The sequence below is a fragment of the Tupaia chinensis genome, unplaced genomic scaffold (assembly GCF_000334495.1).
Source record: "Tupaia chinensis unplaced genomic scaffold, TupChi_1.0 Scaffold000273_1, whole genome shotgun sequence".
In the NCBI taxonomy this organism is placed as follows: Eukaryota; Metazoa; Chordata; class Mammalia; order Scandentia; family Tupaiidae; genus Tupaia; species Tupaia belangeri.
Genome location: NW_006159755.1, coordinates 1,790,050 through 1,808,281, shown reverse-complemented (window position 1 = coordinate 1,808,281; position 18,232 = coordinate 1,790,050). Strand labels below are relative to the sequence as shown.

Genomic DNA, 18,232 nt, shown 5'->3' with positions numbered 1-18,232 from the left:
TCCTCCTCCCCTGCCCCTCAGTTGCCAGCAAGTTCAATCAGAAATGTAAACATGAGACCTATTTCCCTCTTGGCTAAATTTCTGTGACTATGTCTCTAACAGAATGTTTCTCTTTACTTGCAAACCTGGTATTAAAAGTTGCCTTGGGAGGGGGGGGCAGCAGGTAGCATGGTGGTTAAAGCATTGGACTTCCACATGGCTGATTGTAGTTTGAGTCTTGGACCTGGTGGCTTACTTTCTCGCTCCCTCTCTCTGTCTCTCACTGGTACATGGACATGCCCTATAGCAAATTTTAAAAATAATAATAATTAATAAAATAATTTTTTTAAGTTGCCTTTGGCAGTTTAAAGATGAGTTATCTTTAGTGTGTCCTCATGGACTATGAACAATTCTGGAAAAGGAAGAGTCACAGAAGTCTGGTTCCTCTCTGAAGGTCCTAGCTGAGGAGAAAGCAGCAGAAGCCATGATGAGGAAACGAAAGTGCATGGAAGAGCCCAGCTCTCCCAGCAGGCCCAGGCTGAACAGGTCAGTGGCGTGGGGAAAGAGACTAACTCCTGCGTAGCAGTTGGACTTTGCCAGCTACTGCTCCTGGTCGATCCTATTCTTGGGCGAGTCGCTTTCTTTTTCAGGGCTTAATCAATGCTGACCTATACCACTGGGTGGATGAAGGAAAGGAAGCAAGTTGATATTTGCAGTGTAATTTGAACACAGTTGCTCTCAGCAAAGTAGGATTGTTCTATCCATCAAGATGAAGGCCGAGAGGAAGTACAATCACATCTGTACAATTAAATTCAATACATTCACTGAATATTTACTATGGTAGTTCTATCAAGAAGGTGTAGGACTGGGGCCAGCAGGTGGCATGGTGGTTAAGGGCATGGCCAGCCATGGTTCAAGTCGCACACCTGGTGGCTTGCTTCCTCGCTTTCCCTCTCTTTCTCTGATCAAAATAAAAATAAGTAAATAAAGTTAAAAAAAAAAAACTCACCAAAAAAAAAAGAACTCAAGAAGGCATAGGACTTAAGTCTCAGAATATTACACAGAAACTTGGAAACCAGCAGTTAGCTATGTCGCTGGATTCCCACGTAGTCGACTGCGGTTCGTGTCCCGGACCTGGTGGCTTAGAACTCACGCCGGGCACGTGTGCGTGCATGCCCAAGATCCTGAGAGGAGAGAGGAGAATGGAGGAAAAGGAATTACGGTGTGGCCAGCCCCCCTGGGGGGTGATTTGTTGCTTTCTGTCTCTCTATCTCTCTCTGTCTGGCAAGCACACAAGCCCTATAGCAAAAACCTCTCCTCCCGCCCCCCCAGAAAAAAAAGAAAGAAAGAAAGAAAGAAAGAAAGAAAGAAAGAAAGAAAGAAAGAAAGAAAGAAAGAAAGAAAGATCCTGAGAGGAGAATGGAGAAAGAACTGTGGCATGGCCATTCTCCCTGGGGAGTGATTTCTCGCTTTCTGTCTCTTTTTGTCTTTCTGGTGAGCACACACGTCCTATGGCAAAAACCTCTCAAAAAAAAAAAAAAAAAAAAAAAAAAAAAGGCAGTCTAGGTTAAAATATAAATAAATGTTTCAATTATTGGGTGAGGTACTGTGATATTAGGAAGAATGTTTAATGTATCTCTAGCATGTTGAAGGTGTTGTGAGGAGGCTTCTTACTCTGCTGTTTTGATTTTCTGTCAGAGACAAAATGAGTCAGTAAGACAATTTGGTCATTCTTATCAGCATCCCAGGAAAGGCTGCTGGAAATAATCTAAAGTGTGATTTGCTTTCCTTGAAAGCTCAAGGTGCTTTTACTCTTGGTTCACAGAGCGCAGCCTCTCTCTTACTGGGATATGTAGGCTCCTAAACATAGAGGGTAGGGAACCAGCAGTTAGCGTGATGGCTATGTCGCTGGACTCCCACATAGTCGACTGCGGTTCGCGACCCGATGGCTTAAAACTCACGCCAGGCGTGTGTGCGTGCATGCCCAAGATCCCGAGAGGAGAATGGAGGAGAAGGGATTGCGGCGTGGCCATCCCCCCTGGGGGGTGATTTCTCGCTTTCTGTCTCTCTGTGTCTCTCTGTGTCTGTCTGGCGAGCGCACGCGCTCTACAGCAAAAAAACTCTCAAAAAAAAAAAAAAAATAGAGGGTAGGGCCACAAGCGAGCTGACCCCTGTGCCCTCTAGGCACACATGTAAGTGAGCTCCTTTCAGAGCCAGGTGGAACGTGAGGGTTCTGGAAGTGGGAAGCTTTGTTCTGTTCCATTTAGCTGAATTCTCCATGAAGATGAGGCCCCAGATCTTCCCTTTCTCTAGGTTATGATGCACAATCAGGTATTTCACAATCTGGTACTTGCTGTCAGTCACATTTTCCTTTTCTCAAACCCCAGATCTGTAAGTGTCTCAAATTGGGATTCTACTGTGAGTTAAAGAAGCACCCAAAGAAAATTTGGCCACACAATTTATTCTGCCGGCCAGGAGTGGTATAAAAATAGCCAGCCTGCTATGAAATATTCATTTGGGCCACATTTGCTTGAATACAGTAATGTTGCCACTGTCAGTAACATTTCCTGGGCTTCCGCACCCCCCACTTTAGGGCCAAGATGGAGACTTCCAACCAAGGCCCCAGCAAAAAGAAGCCCCCTGCGGAAACCAGGATGGTAAGCATCAAAAAGGAAGCTTCAAGGCTCTTGGCCATCCTATTCTTACAAGTCGGGATTCCTGTTACCAGCACATCTTGGTCCTTGGTGTAGATTGAATTGACTGAACTCATACTCAGGTTACACTGTCTGCAGAACAACATTCAACTACTCTGCTTTCGCCACAACCTGTCCCAAAAGTGGCTTAATAATACACACATCAAGGAATCCTGTTGTTAAAAGGTCCTTTTGTCCAGCTTAAAAAACTGTTTCTTGCTGGCAGGTGGCGTGGTAGTTAAGGGCACTGGACTCACACATGGTCAACTGTGGTTCAAGTACCAGATCTGGCGGCTTACTTTCTCAATTTCTCTCTCTTTATCTCTGTCCCTCTCTGGTCAAATGAAAATAAATAACTAAAGCTAAATAAAATAATTATTTTTTAAAGAAAAAAGCTGTTTTTTGGGACCAGCAGATGGCGTAATGGCTACATCACTGGACTTCCATGTAGTCGACTGCGGTTCCTGTCCCAGACCTGATGGCTTAACCTCACACCGGGTGCGTGTGCATGCGTGCCCATCCCAAGAGGAGAATGGAGGAGAAGGGATTGTGGCATGGGCATTCCTCCTGAGGGGTGGTTTCTTGCTTTCTTTCTCTCTGTCTATCTTTCTGGGAATATACGCACCCTATAGCAAAAACCACTCAAAAAAAAAAAAAAAAAGCTGTTTCTTGTACTCTTCATTCTAAATAGGAAAATAATTGGTCTGTGCTGAATTGAAGTGGGATTCAGGATAGAATTTTCTCTTTACAAAACTTTTTGCCTTCATCTACCATGGGGTCTGAGTCTAGAAACATCTAGTTTTTACAGATGCGCTAGGCATATATCAGCACTGTAAACTGGCAAGAGAAAACTTGTAGAGCAATGATGTGCTGGCCTCTGATGTTATATGATTTCCTTATGAGGCCTACTCCTGTTTAGATATGCATATGGAGCCGGCAGGTGGTGTGGTTGTTAAGGGCTCTCGACTCCCATATTGCCTACGGCAGTTTAAGTCCCAGACCAGGCTTGCTTTTTTACTTCTCTCTCTCTCTCTCCGTTACTCTAAAATAAGCAAATAAATAAGGTTAAATAAAAATAATTATAAGGAAAAAAGATATGCATATAACTGCTACTCCTCCATTTCAGAGCTTCTTTTTTTAGTCTCTGAAATAGTGCCCTTTTTCTTTTCCTCCCCTCTTTAAATAGCTGCTAGCTATTATACATGCTTTATGGATCTTTCTCTTTATCTTCTCTAATGTCCCAAAGTAGCTCTGACCCTAAGTACCTAAACACTAACAACTCACCCCTTTCACCTTCCCAGTACCTATAATGTGGTCAATTATTTTTTGAAAATGATCAGTTATTGAACAAACATTTACATAAGCATTCATTTCACAGATTTCCATTGAGGGTCTGCCATATGCTAAATACCAGGGATACCATGCTGTCCCCTAAAACACCAGCAGTTTAAGGCTAGGCAGACAGTTGCTGATGGATGTGCTATGTGTGGAGATAGAAGGAAGCACAGAGTATGAAGGGAACACAAAGTGGTTGTGAGGGAAGGGTTCCCAGAGCAGCTCAGAGTAGCTTAAAGAGCTCAGGTCAGGCCAAGAGGAAGAATACAGTTTTGGTGTTTGCAAACCAGTGTGTCTGACGATAAGTATACAGTGCTAAGAAATGTTACCAGAGAGATCAGCATGGACTAGATCATGAAAAGCCTGGAGGCCACCTTCAAGGTCACGGGAATTCCCTAAAACATTTTAAAGTAGAGGAATGTTGCAAGAGTTGTTGCATTGTGTTGGGTGCTGGGGCACATCCAAACACATGCAGAATCTGGTTTCTTCTTTCCAGGAGCTTATAATTGAGTTGAAGGAGGAGTGCACCCTTGGGGATTTGGGCACCCTACCTCTATGGGCACTGAGTGATTTTAGGCAGTCACCCCTTCTATGCCTCTCATCTTTTAAAGAGGTAAGAATAAGGAATGAGAAAGTACAAGAGGAGTACACGAAGCTCCAGAGAACAAAGACACTTTATAAAGCCAGGATAATTACTATTAAAGGAACATCTCCCTCACTCCCTACTCTTCGTACCTTCCTATTCTTAGTTTGACACATCATCTCCCTCAAGAACAGTACCCACAGCTTCTTACTCAACATAATTACCTTTCAACTTGAGTCGCAGTTGGGGAAAAAAACTCTGAGTAAAGGAACATGTTTATTGATTTTGACTCCAAGCCCAAAGACAGTCTCCCTCATAGACCTGTTCCCAGGGAGAGGATTTCTCCTACATTAAAGTGATCACAGTGACTCTCAGTATAAGTCCCTTGAGCTGGAAAAATTGAATTTGCTCCTATGGTCCAATGCTTAATATTTTCTCCCCTCATTTGGGGGAAATCAGGGTGTTGGATCACAGTATAGTAGACTATGCACGTCTGAACATATCGGGGCCTGTGTGGAGAAGGCTTAGAGGGATGCAACCCGTATCTGTTTTACAGGTGTTTGAGGAAAATAGAAGGAAAGGCCGACCTTTCCCTTTGTTACTTTAGGTCTCAGACCTAGAGACCTACAGATGAAAAGCCCAGAAGTAGAACAGAATGATTGCACGTGGCCTCTTACTTATTTAGCCACCTCTACTTGAACTGCACTTCTACACAAATCTTCCCTAAACATGCACTATGGATCAGGATTTTAGGGTGTCGTGTCCTGACGAATGTCCCTGATGGTATCTTCAGTCTTATTTCAGGCTATAACGTTTTTCCTCTCTTAAGACTTTTGCCTGAGAAGACCTCTGTCAAGATTTCAAGAAAGCACCAAAACTGTTTTATCTTGTGAGGAGAAGCTCTCCTGGTTCAGGGGAAGGCTCCATCTTTGCCCTCTGGTCCCTACTACCAACCTGAATGATGCTCTCATTTGGGCCCCTCTGGTCATCAGGATTTAAACCCCAACCATAGTTTAATTAAATTTGTAAGAATCAGTCCCTGAAGTCAGAAACCAGAGCGGGGCCCGCTAGATTCCATCTCCATTCTGTCTATAAAAAGTAAGCACGGTCTCCTTTCTCCACAGAGTTCCCTTTCAAAGCTTTAAAGGAATACAACTTAGGTTGCTGCCTATGTAGTCTGGAATTTGAAGGGTTTGTAAAAAAGCTTACCTCAGAAATACTTGCCTTTCTAACCTGAGGCTTATGGAGGTTCATCCTAACTTCCCAAAGGGGCTTGCCATGCTACAGGCTCCCGGAACCCTCCTTACAGTCTGTAGGCCCTTGCTATAGAATTGTTCAGTAGCACAACAGTTCAAGGACCTTCAACACTGCTGGGTAGTCAGGCTGGGTGAGGAGAGTGGTCAGTTGGCAGAGATTCCCCCAAAACATATATAAAAAATATTTTTCACTATCATGCTGTTAAATGGGAAATGTTGTGGGCCTAAAACCAGGTTGTAGGAAGGCCTCCTCAAAATACAAAGCAGTAGCACATGTAAAAATAAGATTGCATGCTAATTGCATTGTATCATGCTTACTATTACATTGTGTTATGTTTCCACTGCGCCTAGCTCTAGCCATGCTGATCATATTCTTTTTTTTTTTTTAAAGAAATATTTTATTGGGGCCAGCAGGTGGCATGGTAGTTAAGATACCTGGACTCCCACATGGCTGACCATAGTTTAACTCCCAGACCTGGCAGCTTGCTTTCTCACTCTCTCTGTCTCTCTCTGGTCAACTTCAATACAATAAAAAATAAAATAATGACAATGAATAAAGTTAAATAAAATAATTCTTTATAATAAAAAAGAAAAAAAAAGAATTATTTTATGGGGCCAGTGGCATGGTGGTTAAGGATACTGGACTCCCACATGGCTGACCACGGTTCAAGTACCAGACCTGGCAGCTTGCTCTCTCACTTTCCCTCTCTCTTTCTCTCTCTCTTTCTCTCTGCATCCCTCTCTGTTCAAATTAAAATGAGTAAATAAATAAAATGTAATAAAAAAAGAATTGGGACCAGCAGTTAGCATAATAACTATGTCGCTGGACTCCCATGTAGTCAACTGTGGTTCAAATCCCGGACCCAGTGGCTTAAACTCACACCAGGCGCATGTGGGTGCATGCCCAAGATCCTGAGAGGAGAATGGAGGAGAAGGGATTGCGGTGTGGCCATCTCCCCTGGGGGGTGATTTCTCTCTTTCCTTCTCTCTGTCTCTCTCTGTCTTTCTGGTGAGCACACGTGCCCCATAGCAAAAACCTCTACAAAAAAGAAAAGGACCGTTTATGAGGGACGGCCATGCTGGTCATAGTGCAATCCCTTAAATAAATAAATAAATAAATAAATTTTAAATTTAAGTTTATTTATTATTACTCTCAATTAGGACTACAGATGTACCCTGCCATGTCTGGATTGTTCATTTGTTAGTTTGTTTTTGACATGGTGTCACCATGCCCAGGTCATCCCCTTTTATTATTATTTTTTTAAGGCCAGAGGGTATGTATATATGCCAGAGATAGAGCGCAAACAAGGAAAGCACCCCCTCCTCCCAAGTAGGGCATGGCCTTGTTACAATACCTTTTCCTCCATTTCTCCATCCTATTAGGATTTGGGGCACATATACATATGCTCAGCATGGTTCTCAAGCTGCTGGGGCCAGGATTTGAACTACAGTCAGACATGTGTGATCTGACTCCCTATGCACGAGGCTTAACTGCTGTGCTGTGGGGCTAGCCCATTAAAGGCCAACCTTGAGCTCACAATCTGCCTGAGTCAGCCTCCTAAGTCACTGGAATTACAGGTGCATCTTACTGCACACACGCATGTAGGACCCAGAATTGAACCCAGGCCTCCCATGTGATCCCAGCCTCTGGAGCAGCAAGGTTTTAGCAGCGTGTGCCATGGCTAGGCCCATATTTACTCTTCAGTAGCACTGTGCCCTTGTATATCATGTATCCGTCTGGAATGCCCCACTTGCACTGGCCATATCCTCACCCACACTGTGACAAAATCCCACTCAGCCATCAAGGCCCACTCAAATAACATCTCCTCTATGTAGTCTTCCTTGACTGCCACCCACTCCATTAGTGTCCTCCTCACTATAGCACTCTATACAGATTTGTGGGAAAATCCTATCACACAGTGACAACTGACCTAGTGTATGTGTTAGTTTCACTCCATACATGATGCTTTCTCCAAAGTAAAGACCCTCCTGATTCATTTATTTTTTAATGGCTCTTTGTTTCTTTTTGTTGTTGTTGGTTTTTGCTTGTGTTTTTTTGTTTTACCTCCTGATTTCTGAAACCTCAATATTCTGCCAGCCTTAGTAGACAGTCAGTAACATGGAATGATGACTAAGCCCAGCTTGGTTTGTTCTCAGCCCTTTAATCTTACAGTTTTAGAGGGACAGTGTTTAGGAAGCTGAGAAGAAAAAGGGGCAGCCCTGTAGAAGGAAATATAGAAACTACCTGGGCAGTCAGAAGGTAGGCCCCTGTGCTGGTATGAAATCAGCTCACCAGCAAATGGTATTCAGATCACCAAACTATAGAGAAGTCATGTTTAAGACTTTTCTTGGTCCTCTTTGAATTAGAACAGGGAAAGAAAAAGCCAGCAGGAAGGGGAGGAGACCCTGGCCTCTGATATCACTGATGTCCAGGAGCAAGGTAGGTTCTGGAAAATTAATATTTATCCTCTTCAATAATCATCCTGTCCCATTCAGTTCTCTGATGACCGGAACAGCACAGAGCTCTGAATCTAGGCACCCTCAGTGACTGATGTGCCTTCTCCATGAAGGTACCTCCTAGCAATCTTTCTAGAGTAACAGGAGTCCCAGTTCCTAAAAGAAGTGAAAGGAAATGGTGCATGCCCTTCCCCTGCTTCTGATAGTAAAATAGATGCTCCCATAGTTCTGAAACGCTTCCACGGTGATAAATGTTACAGAAAATGTATGAGGTATGTGTTTCCCTTTTTTGTGCGCTTGGAGCATGTTCGCTGGGAATGTTCTCTTCAATTCGGGGCATTAGCATTAGCAACATCAGCATTAATATCGAAGGTGCAGATGGATGCTCTGCGAGAGCCAGGAACACATGTTGAGGTATTGCCTTCCCAACTTGCTGATCTTTTACCCAGCATGAGGATTCCATGTGGACTGCAGTTACCACAGAAGCATGGATGTAAGCAAGTGAATTCTTTAATGAGTTGTCATTCCATGTGAAGACATACCTGCCATGATGGGTAGCTGGGACTTGGAGCTGGGTAAATATCTCAGGAACCTGACTTTGAAAATATTCTAAGGTCAGAACAGCATCTTACTGAGCTGAGGTGAAATTGGGAAGATTAGAACAAACAATTCTGGGTTTAAACAAATCTTGGCGTGAGGCTGTCCTTGGTTTATAATGGGTGTCCTGCCTTCTACTCACATGTAAGAAGCCCACAGACTAAGCCTTTTTCCTGCCTGAGTGTTTTCTTTACAGATTCTAAGCAGGGGGACTTCCTGGCAGGACCACCATTGCAGCAAAACAACGCACCTCCACCTAAAGAGCTAGGAACCAGTGGCTTCTTTGGGTTTCTAAGGTAAGACCAACTTCTCTCCTGTCATAAAATAGATCCAGCTCCAGAGCAGCAATCTAGCTCTACAACTTTCCTCACTGGATCTTTCAGGGAAATGAGTATAAAGAAGAAAGCAGATTACTTGCAGAGATTTCTCAGTCATGTTCAGGATATTTGGTAAAAATGAGATATAGAACAAGCACCCTAAACATGAATTTAATAAGGACAAAAGTATTCATTTTTACACAACTCACTCCCACCATGTCATGCCAGCATAGGGCCTGATTAAGACAGAGTTTTGGGTCCATTTGGGTCCAAACATTGCTTGAACAGAGACTATTCTTATTTTACTTGGGTCATTCAGATGATGTGGTTACCGAAATGTTTCCACTCTCCCCTCTGAATCTAGGTTGTGTCTTCAGAGTGCTTTTACAGAAAAGTTAGCAAATCCCTCCGTTTATCTACAGCTCAGCCCTCCTACTGCACTTCTTTACCTTTGTTTCCCCCTTCGGAGCACAATCTAATTTGGGTAACTTTTCAAATGCTGCTCTAGACTTGAATTTCCATTGAGTGGTTCCCCAGAGCAAAAATGCCCTAGCTAATGAAGCACTAAATGGGAACTGGGGAGAAGGAAAGGAAACCTCGAGGAGTCTGAGCCTCTCTGCTCTCATTCCTACAGCTCTCTCTTCCCGATTCGCTATTTCTTCAGGAAGAACAGCCAGTGACGTCCAAATGCAGCAGTGGAAAGTGCATCATCTCTTGCAGTGACTTCTCTGAGCCATTTTCTCCAACTCCATCTTTTTCTTATGACACTTCATTCATGGGGAATGAGGGCTCCAAACTGCCAGAGTCCTCTTGTGGGTTTATTCTGTCCTTCAACCCTTTATAATGGAATGTGTTACTTTGCCTTTTTTTCTTCTTCTTCTTCTTCTTCCTGATTTAAAACACTAAGAATGGAACTATCTAAAATGTTCTAGTCTGATAAATTCACTGCCCTGAGGGCCAGTTTAGGTCTTTTGTCTCCAGCACTTAGGATCCTAATGACAATAAATTTTTTATGAAGAGTTATTGATTAAATTTAGTGAAGTAGAGACAGTGAGAGAGAATAAACTCTTCCCTCAAGAAACAGAGAAACATGAAACTTTCTTCTACCTAGTTATTGTTTACTGGATCACTTTGGGTGACTGTTTCTGACCTCACACCTAAACTTTAATGCCAGGACTTAGGGAACAGGGTCCTGCAAGACTCATACTTGTGGGTTTATTCTGTCCTTCAACCCTTTATAATGGAATGTGTTACTTTGCCTTTTTTTCTTCTTCTTCTTCTTCCTGATTTAAAACACTAAGAATGGAACTATCTAAAATGTTCTAGTCTGATAAATTCACTGCCCTGAGGGCCAGTTTAGGTCTTTTGTCTCCAGCACTTAGGATCCTAATGACAATAAATTTTTTATGAAGAGTTATTGATTAAATTTAGTGAAGTAGAGACAGTGAGAGAGAATAAACTCTTCCCTCAAGAAACAGAGAAACATGAAACTTTCTTCTACCTAGTTATTGTTTACTGGATCACTTTGGGTGACTGTTTCTGACCTCACACCTAAACTTTAATGCCAGGACTTAGGGAACAGGGTCCTGCAAGACTCATACTCTTGAGCCTGCTCATTTGGTTTGGCCCCTAAATGTAACCTTTTCGCATGTAAAATGCTTCCCACCTAGCTATCCCTCTGGCTCTTTGACGGTAATCCATGTAGTTTATCTGATGAACTGAAAGTCCAAATTAGGGCCCCTGGAGAAGGCTAGATTACCAGAGCTCTTTTTCCAACCAAAGGGCTAAACTGGGACAGTTTAGACTTGTGTGGCTGCAAAGCATCGAAATAATTGGTGGAAATTTAGGGAAACTCATCTTAGCGCAGAACAAATAATTTTTTTTAGAGAGATTTTTTTGCTATAGGGCACGTGCACTTGCCAGAGAGACAAAAAGTGAGAAATCACTGCCCCCCCCCCCGGGGGGGGGGGATGGCCACACCACAATCCCTTCTTCTCCATTCTCCTCACAGGATTTTTAGCATGCATGCACATGCGCTCAATGTGAGGTTTAAGCCGCAGGGTCCAGGACTTGAACTGTGGTCATAGTGTGGGAGTCCAGCGACACAACAGTTACATCATTTGCTGGTCCCACAGATCACTTTTAAATGGTTAGAGATGTCCAGTATTAGAATAGGCTACTTTGTGAGGTAATGAGCCCTTGTTGCCAGAAGGATTTAAAGAGCTGATTATCTGTTTCATGCCAGAGGATTCCCTTAACAAGTGGGATTGTGGGAGCTGGCTTGCTGAGGTCCCTTGGAGTCCGCTTGCTTTGCTGTCTGCTGCTGGTGGGCTGCTGTGTGAAGGCACAGGACTCAAGAGGAGGAGGGCTACAGGGATAGCTAGAAGGTTGTGAGGATGTGAGAGTCGGCGATACCCGTAATTCCAGTTCCTCTCAAATCATGTTTACAGCCTTTGCCCTACTGTCCCAAACATGGCCTGCTTTACAAAGCTGCTGAAAGGCCCACCCCCCAAATCCAGAGATCTGAGCACCCACCCTGACTGACTAGCTTACCGTGAAGCCTTGGGAAACCTGCTTTCCTCTCAGGTTCTTATTTTCTCATCTGGAAAATGAGGGTGTAGGACCTGAAGAACTTTCAAGTGCCTTCCAGCTCAGGCAGTCTGCGGGACTGGCACTGCTCTCTCTGAGCAGGTCACTGAGGTGATGACCCTTAGGGCCCTGCCCAGAATCACCACAGGTTTCCTTCTGCTCTAATGCGCCCCTCCATCTCCTGTTACTGTTGACTAGGGGTCCTTTTCCAATTTGCTGTGTTCTTGCCCCAAGTACAGCTTAGCACCATGGATGGACAGCAGATTTTGGTTCTAAATCAGCCCTGACAATAACTAGCTGCATAATTTCCAGTAAGTAACTTTCCTTCTCTGAGCCTTAGTTGCCTCACCTGTAAAACCAGAGCTGGACTAATTGGATTTGCTAGAGTTGACCGCATCAGACCCTTTCAGGAATCAGGTCCCTGTTTTTCCAAGTCTAGAAGGACCCTCCAGCCCAGAGTCCCACTCTCTAAGCTGACCCACAGGATGAGAAGTCACCACTTGATTCTGTGGAAGTCCAACTTCCCCATCAGCCCCCCACCCCCCGCCTCTGCCTCAAAGCCTATCTCAGGAGACTCCCACTGGTGGAATATCCTTGGTCCATACAAATCTCCTCCCCAATTCCTTTCCTCTGCAGTTGGTAAAAGAGACAGGTAAGGCAGAGGTCAGTGATTTTAGGGTTGGGGGTGGTGAGAGCCTGAACATAAAAGTCTCCTGCCCAAGGTCACACAGCAAAGAGAACCCAGGTGGCCACAACCCAGTCAAGAGTCTCAACTCCTCTCTTCCACTGCACACACACACTGTATACTCTGCAGGCTTCTGGGTGTTTCTTCACATCTCACTTCTTCTGGCCTTGGACCACAAGCAGCTTTTTGGACAGAGATAAGCAGAAGGCAGAAGAGGTCTCTCTGAGGACCACACCTCAAAGAGCAGGATCTCCCAGGTAGGATTGCTCTGAGGCCTCAGGCAGGGAGGCTGGCCTGAAAGCTGATCTCCAAGAGGGCGTGGCTCCAAAACACGGGCAAATAAAAGCATGGAGAGCCAGCACCAGTCTGCAGAACAGCAGGAGACTGCCACAGGGAGACTGCAAACCACTCTGTTCCTGGGTCTCAGAAGTGGTGAGCTCAAGGAGTTCCGGGGAGGCCTGGGGATATGGACAAGGGCAAAGGCCAAGACAGGGCAGATGGAGGGAGGAAGATGTGTTCAGACGGCCAGGAAAATTCCAGGGCAGAATCACTGCAGATGGCTGACACCCAAGGCTCATCCAGAGACAGCGGCTCACGCTCACACACTCGTGCCGAGTGACACTCAAAAGTAGGCAGGCAGACACACACACACACACATACACACACAGAGGTGGACACGGGAAATGACAGCCCCAGTGAGCATGCCTTACTTGTCAGAAAGACCAACCAGCCCTGGTTCACGCACCTGGAGACATGCAGTATTTAAAGAACTCTGCCTCCTGTACACCCACACCGACATCTGCCCACTGTGTTTCAGATGCCCATGGAGTCCCCCCAAACTCTGCTCCTCTGCCTGCTGGTCCTGGCAATCACTGAAGGCTGGGGTCGGGAGGCAGCCATCCCAGGCTGCCACTTGCACCGTGAGTAACTTTGGGACCAGAGGGCTAGGAGCAGTGGGGGTTCTGGGTGGATACAGAGCGCCGATAGACTGGACCAGGGCAGGCGGCACCCTAGATGGACCCATGCTGAGGCTCAAACCACAGGAGCCAGGGCAGCCTTCGCAGAGACGCCATCTGCAGCTTTCCTGTCTCCTTCCAGCCTTCAACGTGACGGTGCGCAGTGATCGCCAAGGCACCTGCCAGGGTTCCCACGTGGCACAGGCTTGTGTGGGCCACTGCGAGTCCAGCGCCTTCCCTTCCCGGTACTCCGTGCTGGTGGCTAGTGGCTATCGACACAACATCACCTCCGTCTCTCAGTGCTGCACCATCAGCAGCCTGAGGAAGGTGAGGAGCCCAGTGATGGGACAGTGCGAGTGGGAGGAAGACAGGAGGTGGGGATCTACGAAGGCCCAGGAAAAGGCACTGCAGGGTGGATTCCCCTCTCGCACAGGTGAAGGTGCGGTTGCAGTGTGTGGGCAACCGGAAGGAGGAGCTCGAGATCTTCACGGCCAAGGCCTGCCAGTGTGACATGTGTCGCCTTTCACGCTACTAAATTACTCTTCCCTCCTTCCTCCCTTGGGTCAGAGAGTTTGATGTTCTGGTGGGAAAAGCCTGGTTCTGGGATTCAAAAACTAGGAGGAGTCCTAATTGTGCCATTTACTTGCTGTGAGATTTTTAAAATGAGAGAGTTGCTCCCGGTATGACCCTCAAGATTTTGTGATTGTCACCTCCTGAGAAGAGGGGAGTTTTGCCTCTGTCTTTACCTGGCCCTTCTAACCAGTGTCTCGTCATTTCACTTCCCTCTTTGCCCCTACCCCTAAATAAAGCAAGCAGTTTTTAAGTTTCTCTCTTTATTAAATCTACCCCCCAGCCAGGGGAAGGGGGATAGATCATGATTACTGTGACCCCCCCCACCCCTGTCCCCAGGACACTGTGAATCTCTTCTTGCCTGTGCCATCACCCCTCCCCCTGCCCAATAAATAAAAAGAGAATAAGGAAGTACAGGGCAAGGGAAGGGAGGGAAGGAGGATGCCCCCGGCCCAGGACAGTGTCTGTGTTGAGGGTGAGCTGGGCAAGAATAAATAGACCACAGACCCCACAGTGGGGAGGAGGACGGACCTCGCACCACCCCGAGGCAGGGGCAGATGAGGGGCTGAGTGCCCCTGCCCTAGGCCGGGAGCAGGGTGGGTGCCTGCCTGCAGCTGGGAGCCGACGTCATGGGGCAGCAGAAAATCCCTGACGGCAGCTTTCTGGTCAAGCTTGCCCTGATCAAGTCCTGCCACCAAGGCCTGAGAGTTCTGTTGCCAAGACCACCATCTCCTCTCCTCGTCTCCCCAGTGAAAGCTGCCCACTCTGGACTGGACAGGGAGTCCTCAGAGCCCACGGGGCCCCCAGGCAGGAGAAGGAATAGAGGGACTGGTAGCTCTGGGTGTAGATTCTCCCTTTCTGGGAGGCTCTCTAGCTCTGACCCCCCATGGCGGCCACTTGGGGGGTAAGCCGCTGAAGGGGAGGTGCCTCTCTGGCCCCCTGGGTTCCCTGTAGCCGGCGTAGCCGCAGCTCCTCCAGGCCTTGCCATAGCTCCTGACGCTCTCGGGCCTTCTGCTGCTCCCTAGAGAAAGAGGGTGAGGCAGCTCTCCTATCTGGGACCCCTCACGGTTCCAGCTCCCCACACAGCCCTACCTGCAAAAGGGCACAGAACCACTTGCTGTCTTGTGACCCCTTAGGAACCCTCTGCTTAGGGAAGATGGCTGAGGAGAGACTGATCCCAGTCTAGGACCAGGAGCAGGTGAGCTGGCCTGGCTCTGAGTAGCCCTGACTGAAGGGGAGGAAGCTCCAGGGAGTCAGAAGAGGTCAGTGCCTGAAAGAACTACTTGGCTAATGACTAAAGGATGTAGTGGGCAGTGGGGCCTGGGATGGCCCAGCACTTGGCAGGAGTAGGAGGAAGAGACTTTCAACATCTGAGCAGCCAGGCTTTGGGATAGTCTCTAAGCTTCCCTCTGACCATGGGGTAGTCTCTAAGCTTCCCTCTAACCATGGGGTAGTCTCTACGCTTCCCTCTGACCATGAGGATCTGATTCCTTCCAGTTTTTCTCCCCTGTCCCCTAGTCCAGCCCCCCACACTTACTGCTGCTTTTCCAGCTTGTAGGAGGCTGTGAGCTCATCAAACAGTTTTCCATTCATCTCCATGAAGGTCTTGAGCACATTGTAGATCAGAGACACGATGGTTCTTGGCAGGGTCAAAGGAAGGGGTTGAGGAGATGAGAACTTCCTCGCCTTCTCCCTCCGTCATCCCACCTTCCCTATCCCCCAAACACAGCATGTAGCCCTGAACACTGCCCTTTCCCTGCTCTTATCACTGCTGCAATCTTCTGACACTTTCTCTGATCCTCTCCTGCCAGAACTAACCTCAGGGTCCAGACTGGCTGTCCCCAGCCCATTTCTGTGGTTAGGTCAAAGCCTGGGCACTCACTGATTCCAGTGCTCCTTGGAAACTTGATAGAGGGTCCCAAACACAGCAGGCAGCACAGTGTGGCAGTTGTCCTCAATGAGGCTCAGGATATACTCATTGTTCCAGAAATACAGAGCCCGCTCTGCAACCTAGGACAAGTGAGATGGCAGAGTAGGTGCCTGGCAGTGGCTCCTCTGTGAAACCTGGTATTTATCTCTACTCCAAAACCCAGGGCCCCTGACTACCATGCAGCCCACCTCAGAGTTCAGAGCTCTACTGGAGGAAACAACGTTGTGAGGAATAAAGAGAACTTGACTCAGAGCCCAATACTCAGGGGCAAAGTCGGATTTCACTACATGAAATCCCATGAAATCCCACCATGCCCATGTGACACTGGGGAGGCATTTAACCTGCCAGCCTCAGTTTTCTCATCTGTAAAATGGGACTAATAAGACCTACTTCCCAAGGGCTGTTGTAAGAATCAGATGATTTTTATTGCACTTTCAGGTGTTTACTGAACTGAAGTACCAGAGTCACTGTGAGGAAGAACTCACTTTCACCTGCTTATGCTCGTATGAATGGGAGACAGTCTGCATCCACACAGGAGAACATGAGTGACACCTTGCTGACGTGGGGAAGCCTGGCTGCATCCTAAAGGGGGACTAATGAAAACTGAGGCCACTAAGCAAAGGGGAAGAGTGCTAACAAACCTCCCCTCCACAATGGAGCGCACTTCAGCCACCCGAGTTGCTTACACTCGCATTCTCCTCCATCCTTATTAGCACCTGTGATGTCACTGTTGGCCCATTTCACAGATGTGGAAGCTTAATCAGATTCAGAGCAGTGCAGTGATTTGCCCAAGGCCCCACAGCCAGTGGAAGGCAGATAGTTCTGAGGATTGACCCTAGGCCCCTTGATCTTAAGTCCAGCATCTCCCATCATCAGACCCAGGACAGAATGAGAAACTGAGGGTGCTGTGTTGGACAAACTGGCCAACCTTTCCAGGCCACAGCCTTGCTCTCTCAGCCCTGTACCTGGAAATGGGGGCTGGAAACACAGCGAGCCACCTGCTTGAAAAGTGGCTCCTGGATCTTCACGAACTGCGAGGGCTCAATGACATCAAGAATCTCTTCCATCTCCCCCAGAAACATCACCTGGGTGGGGAGTAGGAACAGAGAGGTAGCAACTCACATCTCCCCCAACTCACACACTTGACCACCTTCTGAGAGCTAAGCCCTTATCCTCCCTCTGGGGACATCTAAGCCCTCTTCATACCTCCTTCTGGGTGCAGGTTTTTGGCCAATATTTGAGCAGCCCCCGGATCACCTGTTGGAGCAGAGGCAGGAAAGAGTCAGACAGAGTCAGGCAGAGATGGGGGCCCACCTTCCCTCAGGAATACTCACATGTTCTGTCAAGGTGGCATCCTTCTCCAGGAATTGCACCACACAGTATGCCAGCTGCAGGGGGTGGGAGAGAAGGAGGACAGAGCTCAGCAGGAGGATAGTGCCAAGAATGGGCTGCCCAGAACTGGATGACAGACACTAGTCACTTACTCTCTCGTTCTCTTACTCACCAGGCATGTACTGCCTGCCTAGGGTGTACCAGGCTCTGCGCTCAGAATGCTGGGACCACAACAATGATCTCATAGGAGAAACATCCAGCAAACAAGCCTTTATATATTTTGAAAAGGGTCTCAAAACTGAATTCTGTATGACAGCTTTGGGAATAGAAAAGGAGGAGGGTTTACTTCTGCCTAGCGCAGGTAGAAAAGGGAGGGGCTGGAGAAGGCCTCACAGAGCCGATGCCTGATGTCTGAAGGGCCAGCAGGTATTTCTAAGGTGGGTGGAACAGAGCTAGTAAAGACAAAGAAGGTGGGGTATGCTGACACCATGAGTGTCAGGTTGATCTCCGGGCCCCACTGGGTACCCTGACCTGTCAGGAGCTCCTGCTGCAGCAGGGCCAGGCCTGAGTCTCACCTGGGCATGAAAGACAGACAGCGACTTGACAGAGTGCAAGGGAATCAGGACACGAACCAGGAACTGCTTGTGCTCAGTCTTTAGGGGCAGTGCAAATCCATTGATGATGCTGAGGAGCGAGCAGAGAAGAGGAGAAGGATTCAGATGACTGGACTCCAGGCCTTCCCCCCTACCCCTGAATCCTGAACTCCGGGCTAGGGAAAAATCACCTTCCTAAGATCTCTAGCAGCTCAGCCACACCATTGAAGTGTTCAAGTTCATAGATGAACCTGCAAGAGGAGGAGGAAAAGAATCTAGGAGGGTCAGACCAATACGGTAGGCCCAGTCCTACCTCTTAGTCACTGGCCTGCCCACCCTTACCAACAATGCACACCATCA

At 47.1% G+C, this 18,232-nt stretch overlaps 3 protein-coding genes across 4 annotated transcripts in view; 2 read left to right on the top strand and 1 right to left on the bottom strand.

Annotated features, from left to right (window-relative positions):
- Positions 1-10,055, top strand: part of MAJIN (membrane anchored junction protein) — a 39,844-nt gene extending 29,789 nt beyond the window's left edge. The window contains exons 7-11 of the mRNA XM_006149857.1: positions 434-525; positions 2,573-2,636; positions 8,214-8,286; positions 9,097-9,196; positions 9,852-10,055. Of these exons, the coding sequence (XP_006149919.1) occupies positions 434-525; positions 2,573-2,636; positions 8,214-8,286; positions 9,097-9,196; positions 9,852-9,897 (375 nt within the window). The 3' untranslated portion in view covers positions 9,898-10,055. The remainder of the gene's footprint in view (positions 1-433; positions 526-2,572; positions 2,637-8,213; positions 8,287-9,096; positions 9,197-9,851) is intronic.
- Positions 10,056-12,675: 2,620 nt separating this feature from the next.
- On the top strand, positions 12,676-14,405 carry GPHA2 (glycoprotein hormone subunit alpha 2). Of its 2 annotated transcripts, none has more exons than XM_027772421.1 (4): positions 12,676-12,748; positions 13,309-13,411; positions 13,590-13,774; positions 13,881-14,405. In XM_027772421.1, the coding sequence occupies exons 2-4, from the start codon at positions 13,309-13,311 to the stop codon at positions 13,980-13,982; spliced, it is 390 nt and encodes a 129-aa protein (XP_027628222.1). In that variant the 5' UTR covers positions 12,676-12,748; the 3' UTR covers positions 13,983-14,405. The 2 variants fall into 2 exon arrangements, with proteins under 2 accessions (XP_027628222.1, XP_006149921.1); XM_006149859.2 differs by lacking the exon at positions 12,676-12,748 and adding an exon at positions 12,781-12,923 and having other exon boundaries at positions 13,881-14,403.
- PPP2R5B (protein phosphatase 2 regulatory subunit B'beta) overlaps positions 14,406-18,232 on the bottom strand; it is an 8,570-nt gene continuing 4,743 nt past the window's right edge. The window contains exons 7-14 of the mRNA XM_006149860.3: positions 18,064-18,123; positions 17,855-17,963; positions 17,282-17,335; positions 17,154-17,204; positions 16,913-17,032; positions 15,900-16,027; positions 15,555-15,656; positions 14,406-15,038 (exon numbers count right to left, since the gene is read on the bottom strand). Coding sequence (XP_006149922.1) covers positions 14,888-15,038; positions 15,555-15,656; positions 15,900-16,027; positions 16,913-17,032; positions 17,154-17,204; positions 17,282-17,335; positions 17,855-17,963; positions 18,064-18,123 — 775 coding nt within the window. The 3' untranslated portion in view covers positions 14,406-14,887. The remainder of the gene's footprint in view (positions 15,039-15,554; positions 15,657-15,899; positions 16,028-16,912; positions 17,033-17,153; positions 17,205-17,281; positions 17,336-17,854; positions 17,964-18,063; positions 18,124-18,232) is intronic.

Excerpts from the sequence above, each read along its gene's own strand:
- GPHA2 (XM_027772421.1), top strand. The coding sequence starts at position 13,309 with ATGCCCATGGAGTCCCCCCAAACTCTGCTCCTCTGCCTGCTGGTCCTG. Across the intron at positions 13,412-13,589 it reads CCCAGGCTGCCACTTGCACC|CCTTCAACGTGACGGTGCGC; the intron begins GTGAGTAACTTT and ends GTCTCCTTCCAG. Across the intron at positions 13,775-13,880 it reads CCATCAGCAGCCTGAGGAAG|GTGAAGGTGCGGTTGCAGTG; the intron begins GTGAGGAGCCCA and ends CCTCTCGCACAG.